At 49.1% G+C, this 22,874-nt stretch overlaps 8 protein-coding genes across 8 annotated transcripts; 4 read left to right on the top strand and 4 right to left on the bottom strand.

The window, feature by feature from the left end:
- Positions 1-775: 775 nt before the first annotated feature.
- ANOM_005719 (uncharacterized protein) lies at positions 776-2,559 on the top strand (the record flags this gene model as incomplete). Its single annotated transcript, XM_015550976.1, has 4 exons — positions 776-981; positions 1,122-1,630; positions 1,682-2,094; positions 2,143-2,559. 4 exons carry the CDS (start codon positions 776-778, stop codon positions 2,557-2,559), a joined length of 1,545 nt encoding a protein of 514 aa, XP_015406675.1.
- A 505-nt stretch (positions 2,560-3,064) lies between these two features.
- ANOM_005718 (uncharacterized protein) lies at positions 3,065-4,702 on the bottom strand (the record flags this gene model as incomplete). The annotated part of the gene is made up of 5 exons (XM_015550975.1): positions 3,065-3,408; positions 3,456-3,568; positions 3,628-3,723; positions 3,774-4,246; positions 4,298-4,702. The coding sequence occupies 5 exons, from the start codon at positions 4,700-4,702 to the stop codon at positions 3,065-3,067; spliced, it is 1,431 nt and encodes a 476-aa protein (XP_015406674.1).
- A 264-nt stretch (positions 4,703-4,966) lies between these two features.
- Positions 4,967-7,642, top strand: ANOM_005717 (uncharacterized protein; the record flags this gene model as incomplete). Its single annotated transcript, XM_015550974.1, has 5 exons — positions 4,967-5,236; positions 5,649-5,890; positions 5,946-6,208; positions 6,261-7,494; positions 7,549-7,642. The coding sequence occupies 5 exons, from the start codon at positions 4,967-4,969 to the stop codon at positions 7,640-7,642; spliced, it is 2,103 nt and encodes a 700-aa protein (XP_015406673.1).
- A 4,557-nt stretch (positions 7,643-12,199) lies between these two features.
- udpA (UDP-N-acetylglucosamine 1-carboxyvinyltransferase family protein) lies at positions 12,200-13,459 on the bottom strand (the record flags this gene model as incomplete). The annotated part of the gene is made up of 2 exons (XM_015550973.1): positions 12,200-13,269; positions 13,342-13,459. The coding sequence occupies 2 exons, from the start codon at positions 13,457-13,459 to the stop codon at positions 12,200-12,202; spliced, it is 1,188 nt and encodes a 395-aa protein (XP_015406672.1).
- Positions 13,460-14,071: 612 nt separating this feature from the next.
- Positions 14,072-15,883, top strand: ANOM_005715 (putative GPI anchored protein; the record flags this gene model as incomplete). Its single annotated transcript, XM_015550972.1, has 1 exon — positions 14,072-15,883. The coding sequence occupies one exon, from the start codon at positions 14,072-14,074 to the stop codon at positions 15,881-15,883; it is 1,812 nt and encodes a 603-aa protein (XP_015406671.1).
- A 783-nt stretch (positions 15,884-16,666) lies between these two features.
- ANOM_005714 (uncharacterized protein) lies at positions 16,667-17,818 on the bottom strand (the record flags this gene model as incomplete). Its single annotated transcript, XM_015550971.1, has 3 exons — positions 16,667-17,492; positions 17,550-17,652; positions 17,755-17,818. The coding sequence occupies 3 exons, from the start codon at positions 17,816-17,818 to the stop codon at positions 16,667-16,669; spliced, it is 993 nt and encodes a 330-aa protein (XP_015406670.1).
- Positions 17,819-18,663: 845 nt separating this feature from the next.
- Positions 18,664-18,984, bottom strand: ANOM_005713 (uncharacterized protein; the record flags this gene model as incomplete). Its single annotated transcript, XM_015550970.1, has 1 exon — positions 18,664-18,984. One exon carries the CDS (start codon positions 18,982-18,984, stop codon positions 18,664-18,666), a length of 321 nt encoding a protein of 106 aa, XP_015406669.1.
- A 1,525-nt stretch (positions 18,985-20,509) lies between these two features.
- ANOM_005712 (uncharacterized protein) lies at positions 20,510-21,466 on the top strand (the record flags this gene model as incomplete). The annotated part of the gene is made up of 1 exon (XM_015550969.1): positions 20,510-21,466. The coding sequence occupies one exon, from the start codon at positions 20,510-20,512 to the stop codon at positions 21,464-21,466; it is 957 nt and encodes a 318-aa protein (XP_015406668.1).
- Positions 21,467-22,874: the final 1,408 nt, after the last annotated feature.

Raw genomic sequence — 22,874 nt, 5'->3', positions numbered from 1 at the left:
TGCTCCCCCCAGAACTGCCCGGTGCGGACCCCACAATGCAGCCATGACAGCTCACTCAGCACAAAGCGGACTAGGGTCTCACTGGCCCCGCGATCGGGAAGGAGCATCAACACTACTTGCTGGATGGGCTGATAGAGATGATAGAGGCCACTCAGCTCGTGTGGCTGCTTTCCGGCAGAGCCTCGCCCATGAGACAGCGATTCGAGGATGACCAGAAGGTCTTCCGGACTGTCCTGCGGCCCACGACTCGCCCGGCGCACCGGATCGGCTGCGTACGTCTCCATTAGCGAGACGCGGTCCTGGATTAGCATCCGCTCCTGCTCAATCTCGTCTAATCTGCTGTGGGGATTAGTCCTTGGACGCTGGACTGGCCCGGTGCTTTCGGCCACGACGCAGTTTTGGGCTTGTCCGCGGCGCACGCAGGCCTCGCAGGGGTATCCGTTGCGACATTTGACCTTTCGCCGGGCACATTCAGCACAGCTTCGAGCAGGTCGTCGCAGGGACTTTGGAGTGTTCATTATGTGAGTGATCTAAGAGCAGTGGCTCGGAAGCCTTTTTCCCCTCTGCCAGGAAACAGATTGCCTTAAGAGCTAGTTCCCCGGATTTCCCCCACACTTGGACTGTTTCCGGAGGTGGCGTTCTGTTCCTTTCCCCACCGGACCGCTCGGCGCAGAGTGAGTCTCACGACTCTCAAACAATATAAGGCCAAATTCTCAGTCCACTTTGGGTAGACTCGTTGCATCAAATTACTCGACTCTGGACAATGGAGACAAAGATGGTCGACGATAAGACCAGTGTGGCCTTTGTGGAAGACCTCGGCGAGGAGGCCGGCAAGCCCCCAGGCAAGGAGCCTCGCATCATTGGAACCCTCAAGCTTGTTGAAGGCGACGACATCATCCTGGTTCCTGCGCCGACGCGCGATCCCCAAGGTCTGCTGCCCTCCCCAAGCGGTGTACACGTCCTGCTGCTGACACGATGCTGGTGCTCAAGATCCCCTTAACCTGCCTGACTGGCGCAAGTGCTGATGCTGATTATTGTTGCTCTCTGTATGCTTCACAACCCCGCCACCGCAGTGGAAGCTGATCAGTGGTAGATGGCATGACGGGCAACTTGCTGGCCAGCGGGATTGGGGTTCTCGTGCCTCAGCTGCAAGAGTACTACCACGGCGACTCGCGCGTCAATGATCTCGTCACGTACCCTGCCCTCTTCATGGGCATCGGGAACCTGGTCGCCGTCCCATTCGCCGATGCCATTGGTCGGCGCCCAGTGTACCTGTTGTCCAACGTTGTGCTAATCGTCGGTGGCATCTGGTGCAGCTATTCCGCCAGCCTAGGATCGCACATTGGTGGGCGCGACTTCATGGCCCTTGCTGCGGGGCAGAGCGAGGCCTTGTGTGTCATGATTGCAGAGGAAACCTTCTTTTTGCACCAGCGTGGCAGCCGTATTGCGTGGTTCTGCTCGTTGCAGACTCTGGGAACCGCCCTATTCATCATCGCCAGCTCCTACCTAACCGAGTCTCTGGGCTGGCGGTGGTGGTACGGCATCTTTACCATCATCAGTGCCGCCACGTTTGTCCTAAGTATTCTCTTTGTGGTGGAAACAAAGTACGATCGTCCCCTGCAAAGCTACTGTACGTGTACCCCAATTCTCTCTCCTGGTTTCCCACATTAACGGGATGCAGTCGGATTCGATCCCCAGGGAAACACCGTCAGGAAAAGCGAGTTCCGCACCCGACGCCTCGACTACGACACGTATGCCGATCGCTCCTTCTGGCGTGACCTACACCCCTGGGGCCATGTCACGGCCAAGTGGCGTCAGGTCCCCAAGTTCTGGTTCTCCCTGGCGCAGCTGTCCATCTTTCCTGGTGTCCTCTACTTTATCATTCTCAGTGGAGTGCTGCTGGGCACGTATATCGTCATGACCGCTGTCTTTGCACGGGTCCTCATCGCCCCTCCATACAGCTTCGACCCGCATAATCTCGGCTTTGTCATGGGTGGGCAGGCGGTCGTGGCCTTTGTGGTGCAGCCCTTAGCCGGCTATCTGAGCGACTTCATCCTCACGTTCTGGGCGAAGCGAAATAACGGTGTCACAGAGGTACGCTGAATAGTCCTGAGGTTGTCCAAAGGCTAACCGATTTCGCAGCCGGAAAGCCGTCTCATCCCTGCGATTATCCCACTCGCCGTCGGGATCATCTCCTGCGTACTGTATGGCCGAGCGTGCCAGTTCCCGGAGGACTGGGCATGGCCCGCCGTCGTTGTCCCCTTGAACGCTCTCTTCTACAGCTTTATAAGCATTGTCGTGCTAAGCTTCGTCTACACCATGGACTGCTACCCGCAGCGTGGACACGTGGCCATGGTTGCTCTCTGCGCTGGCCGCGGATTCATCAGCTTCGGAATCTCGTTTGGTACCACAGCTTTCGTCCATGAGCTAGGCTACGATGGCGCATTGAACGTGTGTGCTATCGTTATCGGTGCTCTCTTCGGGCTTGGAATTGTGCTGTACTTTACAGGCAAGTATATCCGCCGCTTCACGCAGAAGTGGGCCACAGAGGCAGCCTGAATGGGGGCTTTGAGGTTCCAATCAATGTGTGAATGGTGAATGTTGGCAGAAGGCTGTCGCGAGGCTGCTGGTTGTGGAGTGTACAGAGTGGGTGGGGGCTCTAAATAGCAACTAGGCTAGTCAAGCATTGGATTCGAAGATGGTTTTACTCCTGCAACTCTCCAGAAAGAATTCTTGTACGCCCATATGCTCCACATGCCACCCAAACGCGGAGGCGAGGGTCCACATCAGGGCCATCGGCGAAAGCCTCGAGAAAGTAAATATAAAATCTTGATCCGATAATACTAGCTTAAGTCTGTTGGGGTTTTGTCCTACTTTCTCTGGCTACCACTATCTAACCTCCAGTCTAAATCATTGCGTCTATTTATCGTGCCTATGTTTAACTCCTGTATTCAGGGAGATCCTGGCAGATACTGGAGAGGATTACACATTCTCGGTGTTGTAGGATTTCTCACTGAAATCGCAATACACTATATCCTTGTCCTTCAACTCCCATTGCCCAATATCACCATTTCCAGGATAGTGCCACACGGATTGTATACCAGCCCCCGTATCCAACCAACGAGACCACAGGGAGCACAATAAACACAGCACCGACCAGGATACCTTGTTCGAAAAAGCCAATGGCAGTGCCAGAACCCTGCCCTGTAGAACGTAAGGCCGATCTGGCTTCAACCCGCACGCGGTCCAATGCCACGCGGTCCAGGTCTTTGAGTTCTTGCAGAGTTATAGCGGGCTTCTTGGCTTCCTGTATGTACTCTGGTCGCGGCTGGGAGAGCATTTCCGTGCTGTATCGAAGCATGGGGAATGAGGAGGGCTGGCCATTGTGAAGCGGGATCGCAGGCCCAACTGTCGATATTAGCTGAGGACAACCCGGTCATGGAGGCGTGACAAACCCAACAACTCCGGCGGAATATGGTTGGCAACCGCCAGTCGACTGTTGATTTGCTGGCTAAGGAATTTTGCTGCGGCGGGCTGTGCAAAGTGGTATGCGACAAGGCATTTCGAGCTAAAAGAAGGCAATATCAGCAATATCCATCGACAGTGAGGAGACTATCAGATACAAACCCTTCCAGTGCAACTACCGCGTCGACCAGACTGGTTATTGTCATGATAGGCAGGAATGCCCCGCACGGTCTGGCCTCAGCAACAACGGATGAACGGCTGTCGATTCGTTAATCAATTTGCTCCAAAGATCCATTGTATACACTGACCGGTCTCGTATATCCACCAGCATCAGGCTCGTTGTCCCAATGACAGAGGCTTCTCCCAAGCTTTCAGCTTCAGCGATTGTCTGGCGTACCTTGTCGCTGGCCGTGACTCGTTCACGGCGCGAGTCATCAGGAGCCAGTCGAATACATGCATTCACAAATTCCCTCTTGACCCATTCATTGACAAGGATCAGATCCGGTGCGTGCGGCGATGCGCCCCGATATGCGACGTGTGCTGCTACGATTGTGTTGGCAGCCTGTTCCACATTTGCAGTCCTGTCGACAACAGCGACTGATCGTAGTTGCGGCTTTGATGACAGACAGTTTGGCAGGGAAAGCTCTCCTGTCTGGTCCACCACAATAGACACCTGTTTTTGCTCGGTTTCTGTTGGTCTGCCGTCAATTAGCTGGTATGTCTCTGCGTCAAGACACGAGAAAAGGGTAGGGAGGAGGCGATCCACCGCAAAGTGGCCGACCTGCAGAGTCAGTATGGTCACAAGAAAGAGCATACCGAATTCGATACGAACCTCGATTGCGACAGTGTTGCCAGCGGCAATGGCAGCCGCGACGGTAGCAACAATGGAATACCAGCGTGTGTGCTTTGCAGGACGAATCAAGACTACACCGCATCCGACGCGACGACCAGGCGAATTCAGGCCCTGGGCGACTCGGTATTCCCTTTGCACACACTGGTCAAAGTTGATGGACTCGTAGTATTGCTTCACGGCAAGAATCGTGGTTGCACACTCAATCTCTGCTTCGGCAGCTGTCACCCCACGATCAGAGACAATGGCCTCGCACGCCTCGGCCTGGAGGTGCTGTAGTTTGGCATGCAGAGCAATCAGCTGGCTCTGCTGGAATCGGACACTGGCTGCGCGGCCGTCGAGAGCTGCGCCGTGCACGCTGGACAGGCGATCTAATGCCAAAGACATTTCCAGGGGGATCGGAATGGATGAGTCGTCGCGCTGTGGGTTCAAAGTTGTTCTTAATCCTTCTCCAGCCTTGTGTGCCTCGGACTTAGCTGCAAGCCCCCACCGGAAGCGCGCCACCTCCTCTCGGAAGCACGGACAATGGCCTCATTTCCGTTGTCTCCAATAAAGGATGGCTGCACTGGCTCACTCGGCGATACGGTTCCACCAGCTTTCGGCCACCTGTTTCAACTTCAGTGCCCTCTGTCTCTACACCAACGCGCGACAATGGCAACGACCGTTACCGCAACCACCCTTGCGGACACCCTCCAGGATTATCACATCCATCTAACAGGTGTCGAGGATGCGCCTCCAGTGCAAGTAACGGCGCGACAGTCGCAGGCGCAAAATCCACCACATTGGCCACAAAACTACCGCCGCGTGCCGCCATACCGTCCTATAAACCGGCATCTCAATCCAGCCGAGCGGCCGAGCGGAGCAAGTACCGGCGAGTATATCTTCGTCAACGTGATGCTGAATGGGGTGCGCATCAATTCAGTATGTCTAGCATTTGGGTGCCATGCCTACCACCGAGTGCGGCTGATTCTGATCTGGCAAACATAAAACAGTTCTTGGTGACTACGTACGAGAAGTCATTTGGCAAGATCTATCCTCGGCTGACGAGGTATGAGATTGGCGGCGAATGGTGATCTGGGGTTTACAGAGGACACATTTAGTTTGGCCAGATAAATCGAACTGTCTATCCCATTTTTTAACATGATAATCGTAATTGTACATCGTACCTGCCCCAGACAAATCGTCTATGTACCGAGCACCGGGAAGGGAGCGCACCTCCACCGGAATTGTCTGTGGAGCATCCGGAGCGAACTCGGGGAGAGGAATGGATGGTAAAAGAATTGTGAAATGGTCGCAAATATATAAGAGTCAACGGAACAACTGATTTCTAGAGACACACCTACGCACTGCATCCAACACAAACCCTCACTCTTTGACCACGCCCAACGCATTCCGTGACATTGCTGAGACTTTCGTAGACGAGGAAAATAGCCTCATCTTCGAGAAGAATGTCTCCATCCCTCTCACAGCCGATGGGTCCGTTATTCGGTGCAACGTGTACCGGCCCAAAGCCCAGGGCAAATACCCCGTCCTGGTCACGTACGGGCCATATGGGAAGGATATCTTCTACGGAGAGTATGTGATTTCCCCTTAGCCTGGTCTGTTGCCAAGGCTTACACGCTACTCCTAGCTTCCACCCCAAATCCTATTCGGAGGTGAACCCCGAGCATAAATCCAAATATGCTGCATGGGAAACTCCCGAGCCTGTATTCTGGACTGCCCGCGGCTATGCGATTGTACGGGCCGATGAGCGAGGCCTGGGCCAGTCCCCTGGCGTGTTGGACACAATGTCTGCTGGCACGGCAAACTGCTTCTGCCAGGTTGTGGAATGGGCAGCAGACCAAATGTGGTCATCGGGCAAGGTGGGTCTTTTGGGCGTCAGCTACTATGCAGGTAGGTATTGTTGGATCTTGCTTCTACCTCAAACATGCTAAATCATATACAGGAAGCCAATGGCGCGTGGCAGCAAAACGGCCGAAGGGTCTCGCGTGTATCATCCCCTGGGAAGGAATGTCCGACTATTACCGCGATCGTTGTCGCCACGGGGGCATTTTTTCGAATAACTTTATCAATTTCTGGTGGCACCGTCAGGTCATCACGAACCAGTACGGTCGACCGGGGAGGGCAGCTGACAAGTGGGGAGAGGACACCATCGAAGGTGATGTGTCACCTGAAGAGCTCCTGGATAATGTCCGCGACCAGAACCTGGACAATGATGCGAACCGATTCCTCGATGATGAGTATTATGCGTCCAAGGCCTTTCCGCCAGAGGCTATTGAGGTTCCACTTCTATCGGTGGCTAACTGGGGAGGTATTTCGCTTCACCTGCGAGGAAATGTCGAGGGCTACGTGTATGCCGGCTCAAAATCTAAGTGGCTGCGATTCATTGTTGGACGCCACGATCTCCCATTTTACTACAAAGAGGAAGTTGATGTGCAGGTGAGTTTCCTCGAGGCGTTTCTTAAAGACAACGACTACGCCGGGTGGAAGTCTGGACAAGTTCCTCCCGTTAGTGTTTGCTTGCGTAAGGGCAATGTCGGGTTTGACAACCCCGAGGGCGAAAAGACTTTTCCCCGTCGCGAGGAACAGGAATGGCCGATTGCGCGGACGGTTTATACAAAGTACCATCTCACTCCGTCGCTCGTCATGAACGAGTTGCCACGGCCAGTGGCGAGCCCAACACGGCTCTCGTACAAAGTATTTGGCTCTCCGGCCGACTCCCACATGCTTCAATTTAACACGGCACCTGCAACGTCCGAGTACGAAGTCACTGGTCACATTACCGCGCATCTCAACGTCTCCATGACTAGCGCAATATCGCCTCCACCAGCCAAACTCGATCTGGATCTCTTCGTCACATTGAGGCACCTTTCCGCCACAGGAGCCGAGATATACTACACTGGCTCGTCCGGTGATGCAGTTCCCGTAACCAAAGGATGGTTGAGGCTCAGCATGCGCAAGGTGAACGAAGCCAGTCCCCGTCATCGGGATTTCCTTCCGTGGAGAGAGTATCGCTCGACAGATGTTCTTCCGGTCAAAAGCGGCAATATCTATACATGTGACGTGGAACTATGGCCGACAAACGTTGTTGTCCAGGAGGGTGAAACTCTCATGTTTGAGATCGCTTCAGAGGACACTCAGGGCGCTGGCTTGTTCAAGCACAACTCTCCAGTGGACAGGTAAGCAACTCCAAACATGTCTCATACTACGTTACATACTAACGATGGCTACAGGCCAAGGGAGGTGTTCGAGGGGGAGAATCACATTCATTTTGATGACTCTATCGAGAATTACTTGGTGCTTCCAATTATTCCAAAAGCGGCCTGATGATTGGAAAATCTCGGAATGGTTCGAACTATATAGTGTACCTAGCATAGCTTTCAGACAGTAAAACTTGCCATTCAATCAGAAGTACGGGTGCCCGAATCCACAGACCGTAACAGACAGTTCTCTCCCCATACCCCGGAATCCTGCCTTGACAATGCAATGCATGACAGAGCTCAGGAAGCAGCATGAGCACTATACCCTAGTACCTGGGATGTGTGCATACACCTTGTACCCGGGTCTATAGATTAAGGATGGACTTGAGAAATAATTGACAGGGTGATGAGAGGTCCACCTGGCCTTCTATATTCATTTTGGAAGACTGTCCCTTACGCCCTTACGCCCTTTGTGCTGTTGCAAATGATATCAAGCATACTTTCTGTATTATAGGATTGCATGGTTAGCGCTATAATCCCCATCGAACACCTTACGTAGAATCTGGGCCTTCGGGCGCCGGGTGGAAGAAGTGCATCGGGCGCAATAAGCCTTAATAAACCACACAAAGCAACCAATTAATTGACTTTCGGATAGATAGATCTGTTCGCCCCGGAAACGCTGCTTGACAAAGGTAGTACGGGTCTAATAATAATCATGCGAGGACTGAATGTCCTTAATACTCGGTTTTCTGGTCTTCTACCACTTTGAAAGCCGGAGAGGTAATGTCGGTGGTTATTAATAGTTTCCAGCCCATTGCCCATCCTATGCAGGTTTGAGAGCAGTCAAAGGATTTGGCCATTGATGTGGTGCTGCCAAGATGATACCTATCGCCATCGCGTTGTTGTTTGTGATAACACTGCTGAATTAGCAATTAAGTTATCTACCACAACATAAGCGCGCGCGTTTCCAGGCTAAGGACTGTGCGGTAGGCCATGGTGATCCAATCTGGGATCAGAAAACTGGCAGTTAACGAGATCTGCACCTCCGAGCAAGGCATCGCGAGTAATGCTTGCATTCAGTCGCGCTCGGGTCGCCCCCATCCCTCCTCCAATCTATTGAGGCTTTCCAGCCAAGTAAGGGTTCGGGAGATTAGGTAAGAATGAAGCTTTCATGTCGTGAGTGTGGTGACTTTCGTGAAAGGCCTTCTGAGTGTAGGGGAAAGAGGGAAGCAAAGAAATGGCTACCAGGTAGGCAGTGAGAAAAGTATTCATAATTTGATATCGCAAGCGTAATCGCCTCCAATACCAGGCGAAGCCAAAGCTAACGTCCATTACGTCTATCTTCTTAAAATTAGTGAAGCAGTAGGGTCAACATTAGCTGTTCTCAAGAGTTTAATACTCGTCTAGTGTAAGAGATAGAGCCAGGGCACCCTATTCCACAAGGCCAAAAGGTCAGAATAATTCGGGATCAACGATCCCGAAGCCCAAGGACTGACATATACAGAACCCACTGTTATATAACTTCAACTTCTACAAAATATATGTATTATTCCGTTATCCTAGTTCTCTGAGTCCTCCCTCAGACCTCTTAGCTCGATTGGTATTTATAATAGACCGATATGTAGTATAATATACTATCATTCGAAGCGATGAACAAGCTTGAGATCGCAGGAGACTACTTACCCGGTGGTCAGCTGACCTGCGCTCAGTGTTTACTATTTAGGGTCGCGTGGGCCACTAAATAGAAAGAATCAGACATAACTTGCTACTCGTTCTCCTGGAGAAGGTGGCAGACAGATCGCGTTGATCTCTGTGGAATAGTTCGCTTGCAGATCGTAGTGGATCTACCAGAACCTCTGTGGCAAGGGGGGTCCTATCATATTTTGTATACTCTGGCAAAATTACGAAAAGAAAATGATATAGAGAACCCCTTTAGTTTTGGTGTTGTAAGTATATCCTTTCCTTCTCCAAATTTCGCCAGTTGCAGACCAAATATGATAGGACGATACTTGCCACGCGGTTCTAATAGCTGAAGGAAATTGCTCCACAGGGATCAATCAATACGAGCTTTCCCCACCCTACCAAAGTATGGAGATCGATAGATTCGTGATCTACTGGACCTTGCCTTAAGTAGGCTAGTCCGGAGTACATAACAGTGTAAATCACTTCTAAACTTGACTAGTCAGAGTTTTTGGAGTGTTGTTTGATTATTCACCTGCAAATTCGACTCGATATATCATTAGTAGTTCACTCGCCCCCTTGAGTGATACTGTATTTTCCGCAAAAAAAACCTCCTCGCTATCACTTCACACCTCTGGATGAAATATTTGGCAACATGGTAAAGCTCATTACCATCTCATTTATGAGCGGTCTTACCCTTGCTCTGGCGGCCACCAGTACGTTCCTTGTTCCTCTCCTCGTTTAAAATACCATATATCCTTTGATAGTTTGCTAATATTAATGACTGTTTTGGTGAAAATCTCTAGGTATTACCGCTGGTGATAATACCTTGCTACGACGAGACTTCGATTGTGACTCTTGCACACTGGTCATGGGTGGAATTATAGGGCAACTCGGAGATGAACATGGCGGCGCGGCTGTCGTACAGGCTATGGAGAAGGCTTGCCCCGTGCTACCGATGGATCCGGCGCAATGCAAAAACTACATTGACGTATACGGCAACATGATGGTTCAACTTATCCAGCAAGATCTAACCTCCAATGAAGTATGTGCTGTGGTGGGATTGTGTTAAGTCTTTGCGGGTGAGGGCGATTACCTATTTCCAAGCGATTCGTTCCAATACCAATAATATTCCTCCATGGAATGCAGAACATTCCCTATGGTACCGCAGAAGATGTCATGTCATGAGATAGACAAAAATAAAGCGGTTGGAGCACAGGTAAGTGTCGAATGTGGAATGTCTTGTCAAGATATCTTGCGAGGCAAAAGGACTACTCGAGTTATATTTAATATGTGCTGCTAGTTCTAAATTATAAGTAAATTCCACCTGTACTTAATACTAGGTAGATAAGTCGTTGATCATCTTAAAATTTAGCTTCCATATCTAATTAATGTACGGAGTATAATCTACTTAATGGTACTCGTAGCGATCAAATAGCACCCTTTTGCGTCTTCAGTCACTCAGTTGAGAACTCAACTCAAGAGTATATATACACGCTGGTTAGATTAATCCCCGTATTTCATCATTGGTTTAGTATGGTGGCTCATCGTGAAGAGGCTCTCAATATGCCCATACACTTTTGCGGCTCTAAAAGTAAGTGTCCGCCAGCGCAGAAGATAAAGGAGATCACCTACTTCTATGTATTTTTCGTCATTGACCATAAAATTTTACATGTCATACAGTAGGTATAATCAATAATCTAACCACAGATATTGTAAAGTTAGTTAGCCCGCAGCATTGCTCAGAAGGTACACATAAGCACCACCCAACTCCTGCATAGCAGCCACCATAATACCTGAGTCGTTGGTCCCAGTCTGGCTGCTGGCGCACCCAGTATGTCATGGCAATGTTCGATGGATGCGTATGTGGAGGTGCCGCGCAATGCACAGGTGGCGGCAGCTATGATGGAAAAGCTTCCAAAGGATTGTCCATACGGATTTGATATTGTTATGGAAACTACTAGAGGCGCGAGGATTCTAGAATAGACCATTTACGTGGTTACCAGGGGTGGTAAGCTGGTAGTGTACGGTATTTATAACTATGATGATTGGGCGTCACTTCCACCAAATATCATTTTTCAAGGAGGAGATCAATGGTATCGGCTCGTTCTGTCAGATGTATAATGTTTCGGCCGCTACTGACTACTAACTAGGCTTCGGAGTAGCGAGGGAGCCAAGGCGTAGGGAAGGGATCGAGGGGCGGATGATTTCATGCCGCCCTGGTAAGCAAGGAACAGTCTAGGTGTTGTAGAGGCACAGAGACAAGGACAACAGCACTCTTCCATGAGTATCTCAGTGCGTGATCCATAGGGAGTAGAAAAGGATGGTTGCTGATGGTTCGGTTCGCATCCGATAAACTTGGCGGACGGGACTTGGCATCTTCCCGATCGTTGACATCGGCAGGGCCGACGGAATATGCAGGGTCGTGGAGCGCAACTGGAGTTCTCCAACGAGATAGGCAATGTTGTCGAGCAGTTGAATCTAAAAATTTAGATATTGGAGCCGCAAAATTCGCTCGGTGGCGAGAACAGGCTGGACAATCAAACCGGAGTCTTTCTTCCGTCAACAGTGTGGAAGAACTGATAGAAAGAATGTGATTAGCACCCTAACGACATTACAAACCATAAAATTCCAAGTTTTGATCTCCTTGCCCTTTGATTCATACATAACCCTGATCTTGAACGTCTACTTCGTAACTTTCAACTTAGCCTGCTTCCAGCTTGTGGCTAGGCTTGGATTATCGAATGGCATTCACAGGATTATAGAGTAAGCGCAGCAACGTCATTATGAACCTAGTAGATTATATTATCAGGAGCAGATATGATCGATAGAGTCGAGCTACATCGTGCTACTGCACAGCCTGTTGAGCACGTATTAACATGGGATATTGGTGGGTTCTGATTCTAACGGAAGTGATCGACCTACTCAAGATAGCTAACTGGATCCAGAGCGTTTGGTCGAAACCGGGGATGTAACAGCCGTTTTATAATCTTGAGAGCTCCACTTAATTAGGTAACCGTTCAACAATCACACCAATCTTTGCCAGTTTTCTTTCCAGGTCGTAATAACCTCTATCAATATACTTTACACCGACAACGATGGACCTCCCTCTGCCAGCAACAGCTGCAAGAACAAGACTCGCACTGGCTCTCAGACCCGAACCAGACATGAGGGCACCAGACAGCTTCTCCACTCCACTGATTATGGCTGTCTGTTCACAAATGCGTATATCTGCCCCCATGGCCTGGAGACCAAAGCATTGACTAAATCTGCTCTCAAAAATGGACTCGATAACGTGACTTGTGCCTTGGGCTAAACAAAGCAACACCATAAATTGTGGCTGTAGGTCTGTTAGAAATGCGGGATAGGGTCCAGTCAAAATGTCGACAGCTAAAGGTTTTCTTGCTTTCTGGACTGTTATGGACTTGTCCGCTATATCAACACGAGCACCTACTTCCCTAAGCTTTTTGATCAACATTGCATGCTGCTCAGCGTGACAGGGATGTACAGTAAGAGGGTTCCCATATATTGCCCCAAGGATTAAAAAGGTGCCCGCCTCTAACCTATCTTCCATAGCTTCGTACTGACAAGGTGACAGAGGCGCACTCCGGCCATGGATGATAAGGTGGTCAGTCCCCGTGCCATAAATGTCTACTCCCATGAGGACCAGCAGGTTGATCAAGTCACCCACTTCTGGTTCACGAGCTGCGTTGTGTATATGTGTCACCCCGCGAGCCAAACAAGCTGCCATGATAAGGTTCATGGTTCCAGTCACCGAGGGGATCTCCATGTATATGGTTGCTCCTTGTAAGCGAGAATCACGAGCCTCAATGTGCCCGTCTGTCACTCTGACACAAGCCCCAAGCTTTCTGAGGCCTTTTATGTGTTCTTCAATCGGACGTTTCCCAATGCTACAGCCACCAGGGAAGCTTAAACAGGCATACCCAAATCGAGCAACGAGCGGCCCAAGAAACAATATCGATGCTCTCAAGCTACGAGTAAGCTGCAAAGGAATAAATAGAGACGTTGCATTTGTGGTGTTAATTTTTAGGTTGCCGCCAACTCGCGAAACATCTGCTCCAAACTATTGCAAGATGGAATCCATGTTTTTGATGTCTGATAATGGTGGGAGGCCATGGAGCTTACTGGGCCCGGCTGCTGCTAGTGTTGCCGCCATAAGTGGTAACCCGGCATTCTTTGAACCGGAAACCTGAACATCTCCGGTGCCATCTCGCCCACCATCTATTGCGATAGTGCCTGGCATTGTATTGAGGTGAACTTGAAGAGGCGCCAGGGAAGCTTGGGGCAGATATAGGAAAAAGGGTGTGCCCCGGAAGCTGACAATGAGATGTGTAGGAAGGATTTGGATTAGTAGACGCTACTGGAGTACTAAAAAGAAGACACAGACAGAAGACACTGCACATGCGAGAATACAAATTGATTGATTTCTTCTTCGTTCATCAATGTTGGCCGGATTTTCTCCCTGAAAAATATTAGCGGTGTGTTAGGGGTTTATTTCCATTCAAGCTTATGCAGTACGAGCGCTTTGGGCATACTCTGTAAATTGGGAAGACTTGTAAGGTAGCCCTGAAAGCCAATGATATTCAGCATCGCAGAGAAGACAATCTCATCGAGCTGAGAAGCTGGACCCTGGGAAGTAAGAAACCCTAAATACGGTAAATAACCTGTTACAACCCCCGGGTACCTAAGAATCTTGCGTATTCATGCAACACGATCGGTCCGTTTGACTTAACCCGGGTTTCTATCAGTGGGTCATGCTGTACAGGCTCGGGCCGAAAATTAATACGATAAACCTTGCAAAAAGGAAAATCCAACAAACTGAAACTTGGTTTACATCCTCCTACCATCATGCAAAATGTTCCTACTGCTACCATATGAGTTGCAGTTGCAGATTGTAGGCCATGCTTCTCCCAGAGATTTACCCTCTCTGTCATTAAGCTGTAAACACCTTAGGGAAGCCTGTCGCGAACATCTCCGAGAATATGACACGTACACACGACGGCTATCGCAAGACTCTGGCTTCGCAACGCCCGCAAATGTTCGATACCACAAAGCTGACCAGGCGTTCAGCATTGGTGCTCCACAGTTGTTGCTTGATATTGCCCAAAGTCCCCGTCTGGCCCGGTATGTAGAGGAACTGGTACCCCACCAGTTCGACTTTCAGGACCGCCCAAATGTACCCTGGGAACTTGGCCTCCGGTGGGCCAAACGCCTTCTTCAACAATCACCCATTCTCATTGAGGAGGATGAAGTGGGCGATTGGATGCATGCGCTGTCCAATGGGGTTGGGGGAGCTACATTAGGCCTGCTCCTAAGCCAGCTCACCGAGCTGAGGCGGATGCAATTAAATGTGTGCGCGCAAGACCCAATCACGCCCTACGTCCCCCGAGCCGTGAGTAGGCTAGCAGCGAGGTCACAGAAGGGACTCCTCGACCAGGCCTTGTCGGTATTAGCGGAGGTGCGAATTGAATGCACGTCATATGGGGACGAGGATGAGTACGAGGATGAAGGGAGTAGTTCAGGAGGCAGTCAGGACCAATGGGACCAAAGGCCACAGGCAGTCCTGGCCGACGATCATTACCAGCAGATCATCCGTCTCTTGGCTGCGTTGGCTCGACTACCGGGTCTTCGGAATCTCTCTGTGATGGATTATTACTCACAGCCAGTGTGGCAGGAAGGCACCGAGGACCGAATCACCATCGCCCTGGACTGGGACGATGCCATGGACCCAGCCTATCCTCTGCCGCTCGCAAAATCAGAACTCGAGTCATTGATTGTGGATCGTGGAAATATCTCCGGTCGAGCGTTGTCTCGGATTATTGAGGGATGCTCTAACTTCAAGCAGTTCAAATATATGGTCTTCCATACACCAGAAGTATTCGGGAGACACTTCAACGGCGTGCTATGCCAACCGCATCTGCCCGACATGACCGTGGAGGCGGTATGCCTAGCCCTTTTAACGTACGCGAAGTTGACGCTACGGCATCTCCATATCGAGTTGATGGAATACGGATCAATTTGCGGTTGTCGGCATGAGCCGTGTTTAAATCCATATAGTCCCTATATGTCTATTAACCCGCACACGCCTCCCACGACGAACTGGAAGTGGAATGAATTCACCCAATTGGAACGTCTTACCCTCGACATCGATTTATTCAGCAATCTTGAGGATGGCGGCTGGCTGCCCTTCGCACAGACCCTCCCCGTCTCTATTCAGGATGTCGTGATCCTCGCGTCTCGCTGTCCCCCCGAGGCGGATCAGCGAGACTTTGAGAATATGTTTCGGGACTTTAAGCCACAGGAGTTTCCAAGCCTCCGGTCCATCAGCGCGTGGCATCGGAACTCCTATTCCGACCTGGGCCACAATGGAGCTCAGCACATCTTGACGGTCTATTCACAAGCGCTTGACCGCGCTGGCATCCCACCAATGCAGACTATGGAGTACAGCTTGGGGAGCGAGTATTTCAATGAGAGGCAGAAGGCTCATCGACGCCGGTGGCAAGGGATCCAAATGAATGAGTTTGGGAAGGATGACTACTACCTATATGCGCTGCCTGAGAAGGATCTAGTGGGGAAAGTAGTGTTTGGTGTGTATCATTCCAAGGGAGAAATCCGAGCCAGGGATGACGTCTATAGCGGAGTCATGATTGGGAAATCGTGGGGCTAGTTATGTAAGGAATACGTGGAGTATAGCCTTTAAGCATCCTCTTAAATAAGTTATTAGTATAGTCTTGAGATACCCGTTGCACCAAGATATATGTCTCTACCCCACGATGCCGAGTCTTGATCAAGTTATGCACATGGTCACTTTGGAATTCTGTCTAGCATAGATCTTCCTACACTAGTATCAATAACCTTAACCCTAGAACCCGGACCAACCCAACCCAATCGGGTTCTGCCTTCCAAACCCACCCCCGGAAATTACCGGGTTCGGGGCGGGCTCGGGTCGGGTTCAGCGGGGAACCCGACCAACTCTAGCCATGACGCCGCAAGGTGCGGTCGCGAGAATAATGTGAAAGAGAAGCATGCTGCTTGATTCGCGTTGCCGGGATATATCGAGTAGGTTGCTATGGTTTTAGTCACGATGCTTCCCCAGGAGAAATTTCTCGTATGCTCTAGTAGCTCTAATAAAGCAATGTGGATTGTGAGTTTCTCAGAGGCCTTCTTTAGAAGAGAAGAAAAAAAAACTAAATAAAAACTGATGATTAGCTTATTTCACTAACACATACATCTCATGAAAGAAACACACTCGGATGCATATCCGATAGCAAATGCACGAACACATTCAGTTGGTTAACAGGTTGGTCAACACTCAGGAGAAAGCCACATAACCTTAACATGGCATGACTGAAAAACTGAGACTGTCTAGGCCAACTGTGCGTGACCAGCCAATGGGTGTTCAAGAGCATCTCGACCCTGGGTGCGTTGTTCTTGACCTGTCATCCTGAATTTACTTGGCAGCAGCGCGAAGACCATCCCATCGCTGCTCTTCCATAAGGCTTAATTTTCCCGGAAAAAAGATATCCCGCATACTTAGTCCAACAGAGGGATACCTCTCCTCCACTTCGAACAGCGTGTCCATGACCTTGGGGAGACCAATAACCTCCTTGAACTTCAGTGGCATTCCGTATGCATCGGGGGAGCGCCAAGTTATTGCGACATATATGTTCTGGAAGACTCCGACAGCGCACACGGCAAACAGGAACCACGTATGCTGTTTAATGCCCGTGGCGGTGATAAGCAGGACAATCCACAGTGATGCCAAAACCATGAGCTGGAGTTGAGTCAAATGAGTCATCTGCGAGCCTCCACCAGCAGCAAGATCTTCAAGATCGAACCCTTCCTCTTCACCGAGGATAAGGATGACAAATTGACTGCCATTGCCACGGGAGAGAAGAATGCTTTTCCTGGTCCCGACTCGGCACGCCCACTTTTCGTCAGCCCATCGCGAAATGCTGCATGTCGCAAAAGAGAGAATGATGCCTGAGGTAGTGACGAGGAAAATGCTCCAGTCGCCGAAAATGCCCAACGGGATGGCTGCGATGCCTAGCTGAAGTATACATACCACAAACCCAACGTAGTACAAAAGATCGCGACCAGCGAAAGATCTGGAAGTTGGGCCTGCTTGATAAACTGCGATACATAAACCTACACTGGTCCGCCGTAGTACGCGACTGCCAGACCCAGGAACCATCCTTTCCGCCAGGGCCTTTTCGTGGTCGACCTTTCGCTCGAGCATAGCATCTAGGTGGGCTCGAACGGCAGGGTCCATCCACCTATTGAAATCCCGCCAAAGACGACCGACGAGCCAGCTTCTATTTTCTTGGACGTACCCGCTTTTGCCATTGATGACAATGCATTTGGAATCTGCTTCGGGCATGAGGTCGTTGCCCGCGAGAGCAGACAGAGCTGATTTGACTGCGAACACGACCCATCCTAGAAGGTTCAAAGTTTATCACTGTCAAAAAAGATTTAACGCAGAAGAACCACAGCCTCAAGCGTGTAGAGGAAACCCCAGTCTTTAGGCATGATACATACCGATGGAAAAAGCGACCGGGACCAGGCCACGACCAGCAAGCTGTGCGACAGATTTGGCCACCATCTCTCCACCATCGCCACCCAGGATGAGAAGCGCGGTGAATATATCACTTGGATTGGTCCACTGGTCCAAGAACTCACTGTTCGGTGTTGAGAGATCGAACCCTCGGCGATATAAGGTAACAAGGCTGGCATTGTAGTGAAGGCCGGTGAGACGTCAGTGGTAGATAGAAAGTATCAGCTGTTGATAGACGGCAATGGAACAGAGAAGTCCAAAATCAACAGGACAATTAGACTGCGGATCGATGCCTATTCTGAATGATGTAGCTCTGAGGAGAGTAGCTTTACTAAATAATCAGGCAGCAACGCTCATTAGATCTAGAGCCCCATTGGACTCCAAATTCTTGAGATAGTCATGGGTCTATAGAACTTACACGCTGGTCAATGGTCAGATGCTAATTGAAGCAATGCTTATGACCTCATGATTATCCTTCCGCTTTAGGATAAAGTTGGTGGAGCTCACCCAGTTCATAAGGCGGTCGGCCATTGCGCCTCGATACTTGCTACGCTAGCCACAGTAACTTACTTAGTTAACTATCAACAAGTCTGAATTGCTGACTAACTATATATCCAAAGGACATTTTGTAATCTCTTTTCCTAGAACTGCCGCTAGTAGTCGTCTTTTTAGCAGAATCAAGGTCAAAATCAACTATGTTTATCATTTGCTCCCAGAGTCCTACCATATACGAATCATTATACCAACTATTCTTCGCTTCTACAAAAAATATTACTTCACTCTTACGAAATGTAGCGAGGCTGGGACTGGATTGAAGATGATTTGCATGTAATTCACAGTGCTTCCCAAACCAGTTTTCCGTGCAGTCCGGTCACACCAGCACCAAAACAAGATCAAATATCCTCATAATGAAAACTTGCTTTGATATGAGCTGTAGTCCAGCCTTTCCAATGTCCTGGCTTGGTCTCGGAACCATCATGGTCAAACCAGATTTTATCGTCCGTCGCATCATCATACGACTTGCCGTGCTCGGCCACCTTTTTAGTATGGCCGTGGTAATCCACCCAAGCTGTACCAGGCTTCTCGGCAATTTTGTTTGGAAAGACATCTCTGATTTGAACGGAGAGTCGGTCCTTAAGGTCGCTCATGGAAGGATGTCGACCTTCATGCTCACCATATAATTCTGCTTCGAAGGATCTTCTGTCGCTAGACATTACAACGATTGTGGGTTTGCTCAAGGTGAGGCTAAGGCTCTTTGATGCTCAAGAATATTATGGATTAGGTTCTTCGATGATGCAGGATATAAAATTTGTAAAGAAGTCCAGGGTGAGGAAGGCGACTTTATAGATGGGAGGAATTTCCAGAGGAGCCTCTGCTAGAAGAGTCTCGCCAGTCTAGATTTATGGCACAAGAGACTTTTCCATGGTCACTTGATTAATGTAAAGTTTGGTCATAACAGAAGGGAAATCTAGATTCAATCGACAAGGGACCAATGTAACATGTCCAAATACGATACTAGATGACACAATGCTACATAAGCCGATAAAATGGCTAGTTCAAATACAATGTACAGCATTCACATAGTGGTTTATGATGGTAGCCAGTCTATGCCTTTTTCTCTCTCTTTTTTTTCTCTCTTTTTCCCCTCATTTATTAGGAGGAAGGGAATGATTTTGCGATGAATTAGATCGCAGAACTTTCTTTAGTAAGTTCAGTCCACCTGATCAGGATTGAGATAGTATGATCCAAGCACGAATAGTCCCTGCCTCAGTTCTGTAAATTTTCATGACGTCTCGTCTACATTTAACACGAATCTAGATGGTTATATTAAGTCTATTCTATGTTCCATAGTCTAGACCCTATCCAGATAGAACGACCTAGGGAGGGCCGTTTGCGGCCGATAAACGGGTCACGCGTGGGCGATAAAAAATAAACTTTGATTTTGTTCTTGGCAGATAAATAGAACAAACTATATGGTCTTTCATGGAGGGTATAATAAAAGGGTTGAAACTTGTCGAGTTAATTTTCAGAATGTATGACGATGGAGCCTCTTGTGACTACACTCTACACGCCATGCATGTGGTGTTACCCGAATATTATAGGACAAAATTATTTCCAGTCAGTGAGAATGTTAATAAAAGCAGCGGTTTACAAAATGATGATAGCCATGGACTTTGCCGTAGTAAAAAGTCCAATAAATTACTTAACTTACAGTAAAGCTACCTAAGTAAATAACATCAGTTAAATCCTAGAGTCTATAAATTGAACTCACTAAAATATTGTATATAAGTTCTTATACTTATATTGACAGGATCGGGATCATAAGCATACTACGTACTAAATATCTAAGGTTTTCCTTAGATCTGAAAGGGCGACTGACGTCTCCACGTATCGTAAGTATTTACCTAGTATATTCCTAGTCCTTTATAAGCGCCGTGGTCTCTACTGCCCGGCCGGATAAGGTAGCTCTGTTTGCGGATAGTATAACTAGGGGTCAAAACGGAAGAAAGCCCCCGCCACTAAGCATCTTCAACTCAGGGCCTAGATGCTCATAGACTGGAGATAGACTTGATCTGCGTAAGCTAGACTAGTGATGCTAAGCATAATCAGGTCTAGCATAAAGTCCAGACCGACGTGGATCTCGATAGTATCCGCGTAGCCACGGGCCGTTCTCGTATGTTATGGCTCAACAGTTAGGTGCAAACAGCGGATACTAGACATACGAGACACTGATTCTCGATGAGTACGCCTTTGCTGCTGCATTATGCCCAAAAACAGTTCTTAAGTACCACCTTGTCTGCACCCGAAATAAAAGCGCCTTTATTACTCTACTCACTTCATCCACTTCACATCCACGAGCTCTCAGCTAGTATATCTCTATCCTGTGCCGCCCACCATGCTGCTATCGTGGGCTTTCCAACCCAGTCAGAGCCAAATATAATCCCTGACTACGAGGTCAGGCTCTTGCTCAATCCGACAGCGGTTCTTGGCCCTGAACATGAGCTAACGAGTACTGTTCTATCGGCCTTCCATATTGCCCCGACTGTCACTAGGATGGGTGTCCAGTTCCTCGACAAGGGCTCCAAGGAGATCTATCTCGCCGGCTGGAGCACCCGTATCCGCAAGGCTGAAAACGAGAACGACTTCGAGTTGACGTACAAGAAGCGGTATCCCATCGTGGGCGGCGATGTTGATGCCGCTCTCACTCTGGCTAATAAAGATGGTTTAAACGCCACGAGCACAAAATATAAGGCGCAAGTAGAATGGGGTTACCAGAAGCAGACACTTTCTATCAGCCGCAAGAAAACCGCAACGGATACCGGGGTTGGCAGAATTGACTTACCGGATACCACCAACTCGCGTAAAATGCTGATCGATGAGGCGCCGGATAAATTCGACAACTTTGGGAGCAACAAATGGGGCACCAGCGCGTTAGCTGTGTCGCGCATCTTTGGGCCAGTCCTCGTCAGGCGCTCCACTGGCTTGTGGAAAGGAATGCAGCTATACCTCGAGATCTGGCCGATTCTGAACTCCACAGGCACAGGAATAGAGTACATTGTTGAGGCTTCTTTCAAAACGACGTGTCGAATGACAGCCTCGGTTAAGCAGACAGAGTTGACTGCCTATTTGGAGAGCCAGGGCTGGCTGTTCGCGGAGGACTCGCTGAAGACACAGCTCATTATGGAGCGCTACTAATGTGGCGCGTTTGTGGAGTCAGAGGTCCGCTGTATTGAATTTACACGCGAATACATGCCTGAAATTATTATGTAACCGATGTACGAAGGAATACATACGCAACTCCCGAAAGAACTCTAAATACAGACTAGTGTGTCTTAGCGTCAGGGGCAGGAAAGTCAATCGAAGAGTGGAGTGGTGGCTGCACTGGTTTCGCGACGTACTGTATCAGTAGACAAATTTCCGTTCAGCAATTTTTCCTCGTGGTTGATGCAGCTGCTCTCGCAAGGACAATTTGGCGCCTCTCCACAACGCGGAAGATTTAAGTTCGACTCCCGAGGACAGCGTCGTAAAAATGGCCCAGATGTCTGTCTTGGCCTTATCATGCACATTAAGTCGCGCAGCAAGTGCTGCAGATGCCGCAAGCGATGGTCTCTGACGGGTAACCCGCGTCTTATTGCAGTAGCAATATCCTGCAACCCGTCCTCAATCGGAAGGAACCACTCCTTGAAGGCGGGTTCCTGTTCGAATTTCTGCAGAAATTCCGAGTATCCAAGGCAGATGAGCTGGCTATCTTCGGTTTCGGCCTTTTTCGTCATTATTTCGCCTATGGCCATCCGTTGTCCTCGCCACAGCATGCAATTCCCCATCCCGTTATACCGCATATTGTACCACCCAACAAGAGCCGCAGTTAAGACTCCTACCAGAGAGGTAATAGAAAGAACCAGAGGCGCGACTTCGACCATGATATTATTTGAATATTCCACTTACCGCAGCCATACAAGCTGTGCCTCCAGTCTAACCCAAGGAATGGGCTTAGGCTCTATTTAACATCTCCGGGTCTTTCTGGCTTCCAGCAGACAACACAGCATGGTACGATCCTGGTGCGTGTCTAGATTGTTTTAAGACCCTCTAGATCCTGAAAATCAACAGTATATTCTTGTTATAAACCTTGATTGCGGTCGTCAACTATATTCTTGATCTTTACCCTCACCGATTGTTTTTCTTTTTCTTTGGGTCGGGCATTCAAGCCTGGTCTGATCTTCGATTCCTGCCGTAGTCCTCGCAACCGCATGTTGTATATATACTACGTCTGATATCGGAGAACTCTGGCCTTTTTATCATTGAACAGTTCTCACTTAATCTAATAATAAAGTGTCTATATAATTCTAAGCCAGAAATTCGCAACCGTTCTTTCACGAGTACCGTTCACTTGTACCCTTACTAAATCTCCTCATAGCCTAGAGAAACATTGCGTTATATTTCTCCCTTTTTAATCTACATGTTTGAAAAAAAGATATTGAAAATTTTTATCTAACGTTCGGCAACTACACACGTTATGTGTACAAGGCTTTCGCTTATAACCCAAGACAGACTGAATCTTCGGCTTTTTCTATCACTATGATCCATTTGCAAAGGTTGAGTGACT

Source organism: Aspergillus nomiae (genome assembly GCF_001204775.2).
Source record: "Aspergillus nomiae NRRL 13137 chromosome Unknown contig00143, whole genome shotgun sequence".
NCBI lineage: Eukaryota > Fungi > Ascomycota > Eurotiomycetes > Eurotiales > Aspergillaceae > Aspergillus > Aspergillus nomiae.
The sequence above is the reverse complement of the archived record's forward strand: the minus strand, read 5'-3'. Positions and strand labels throughout refer to the sequence as shown.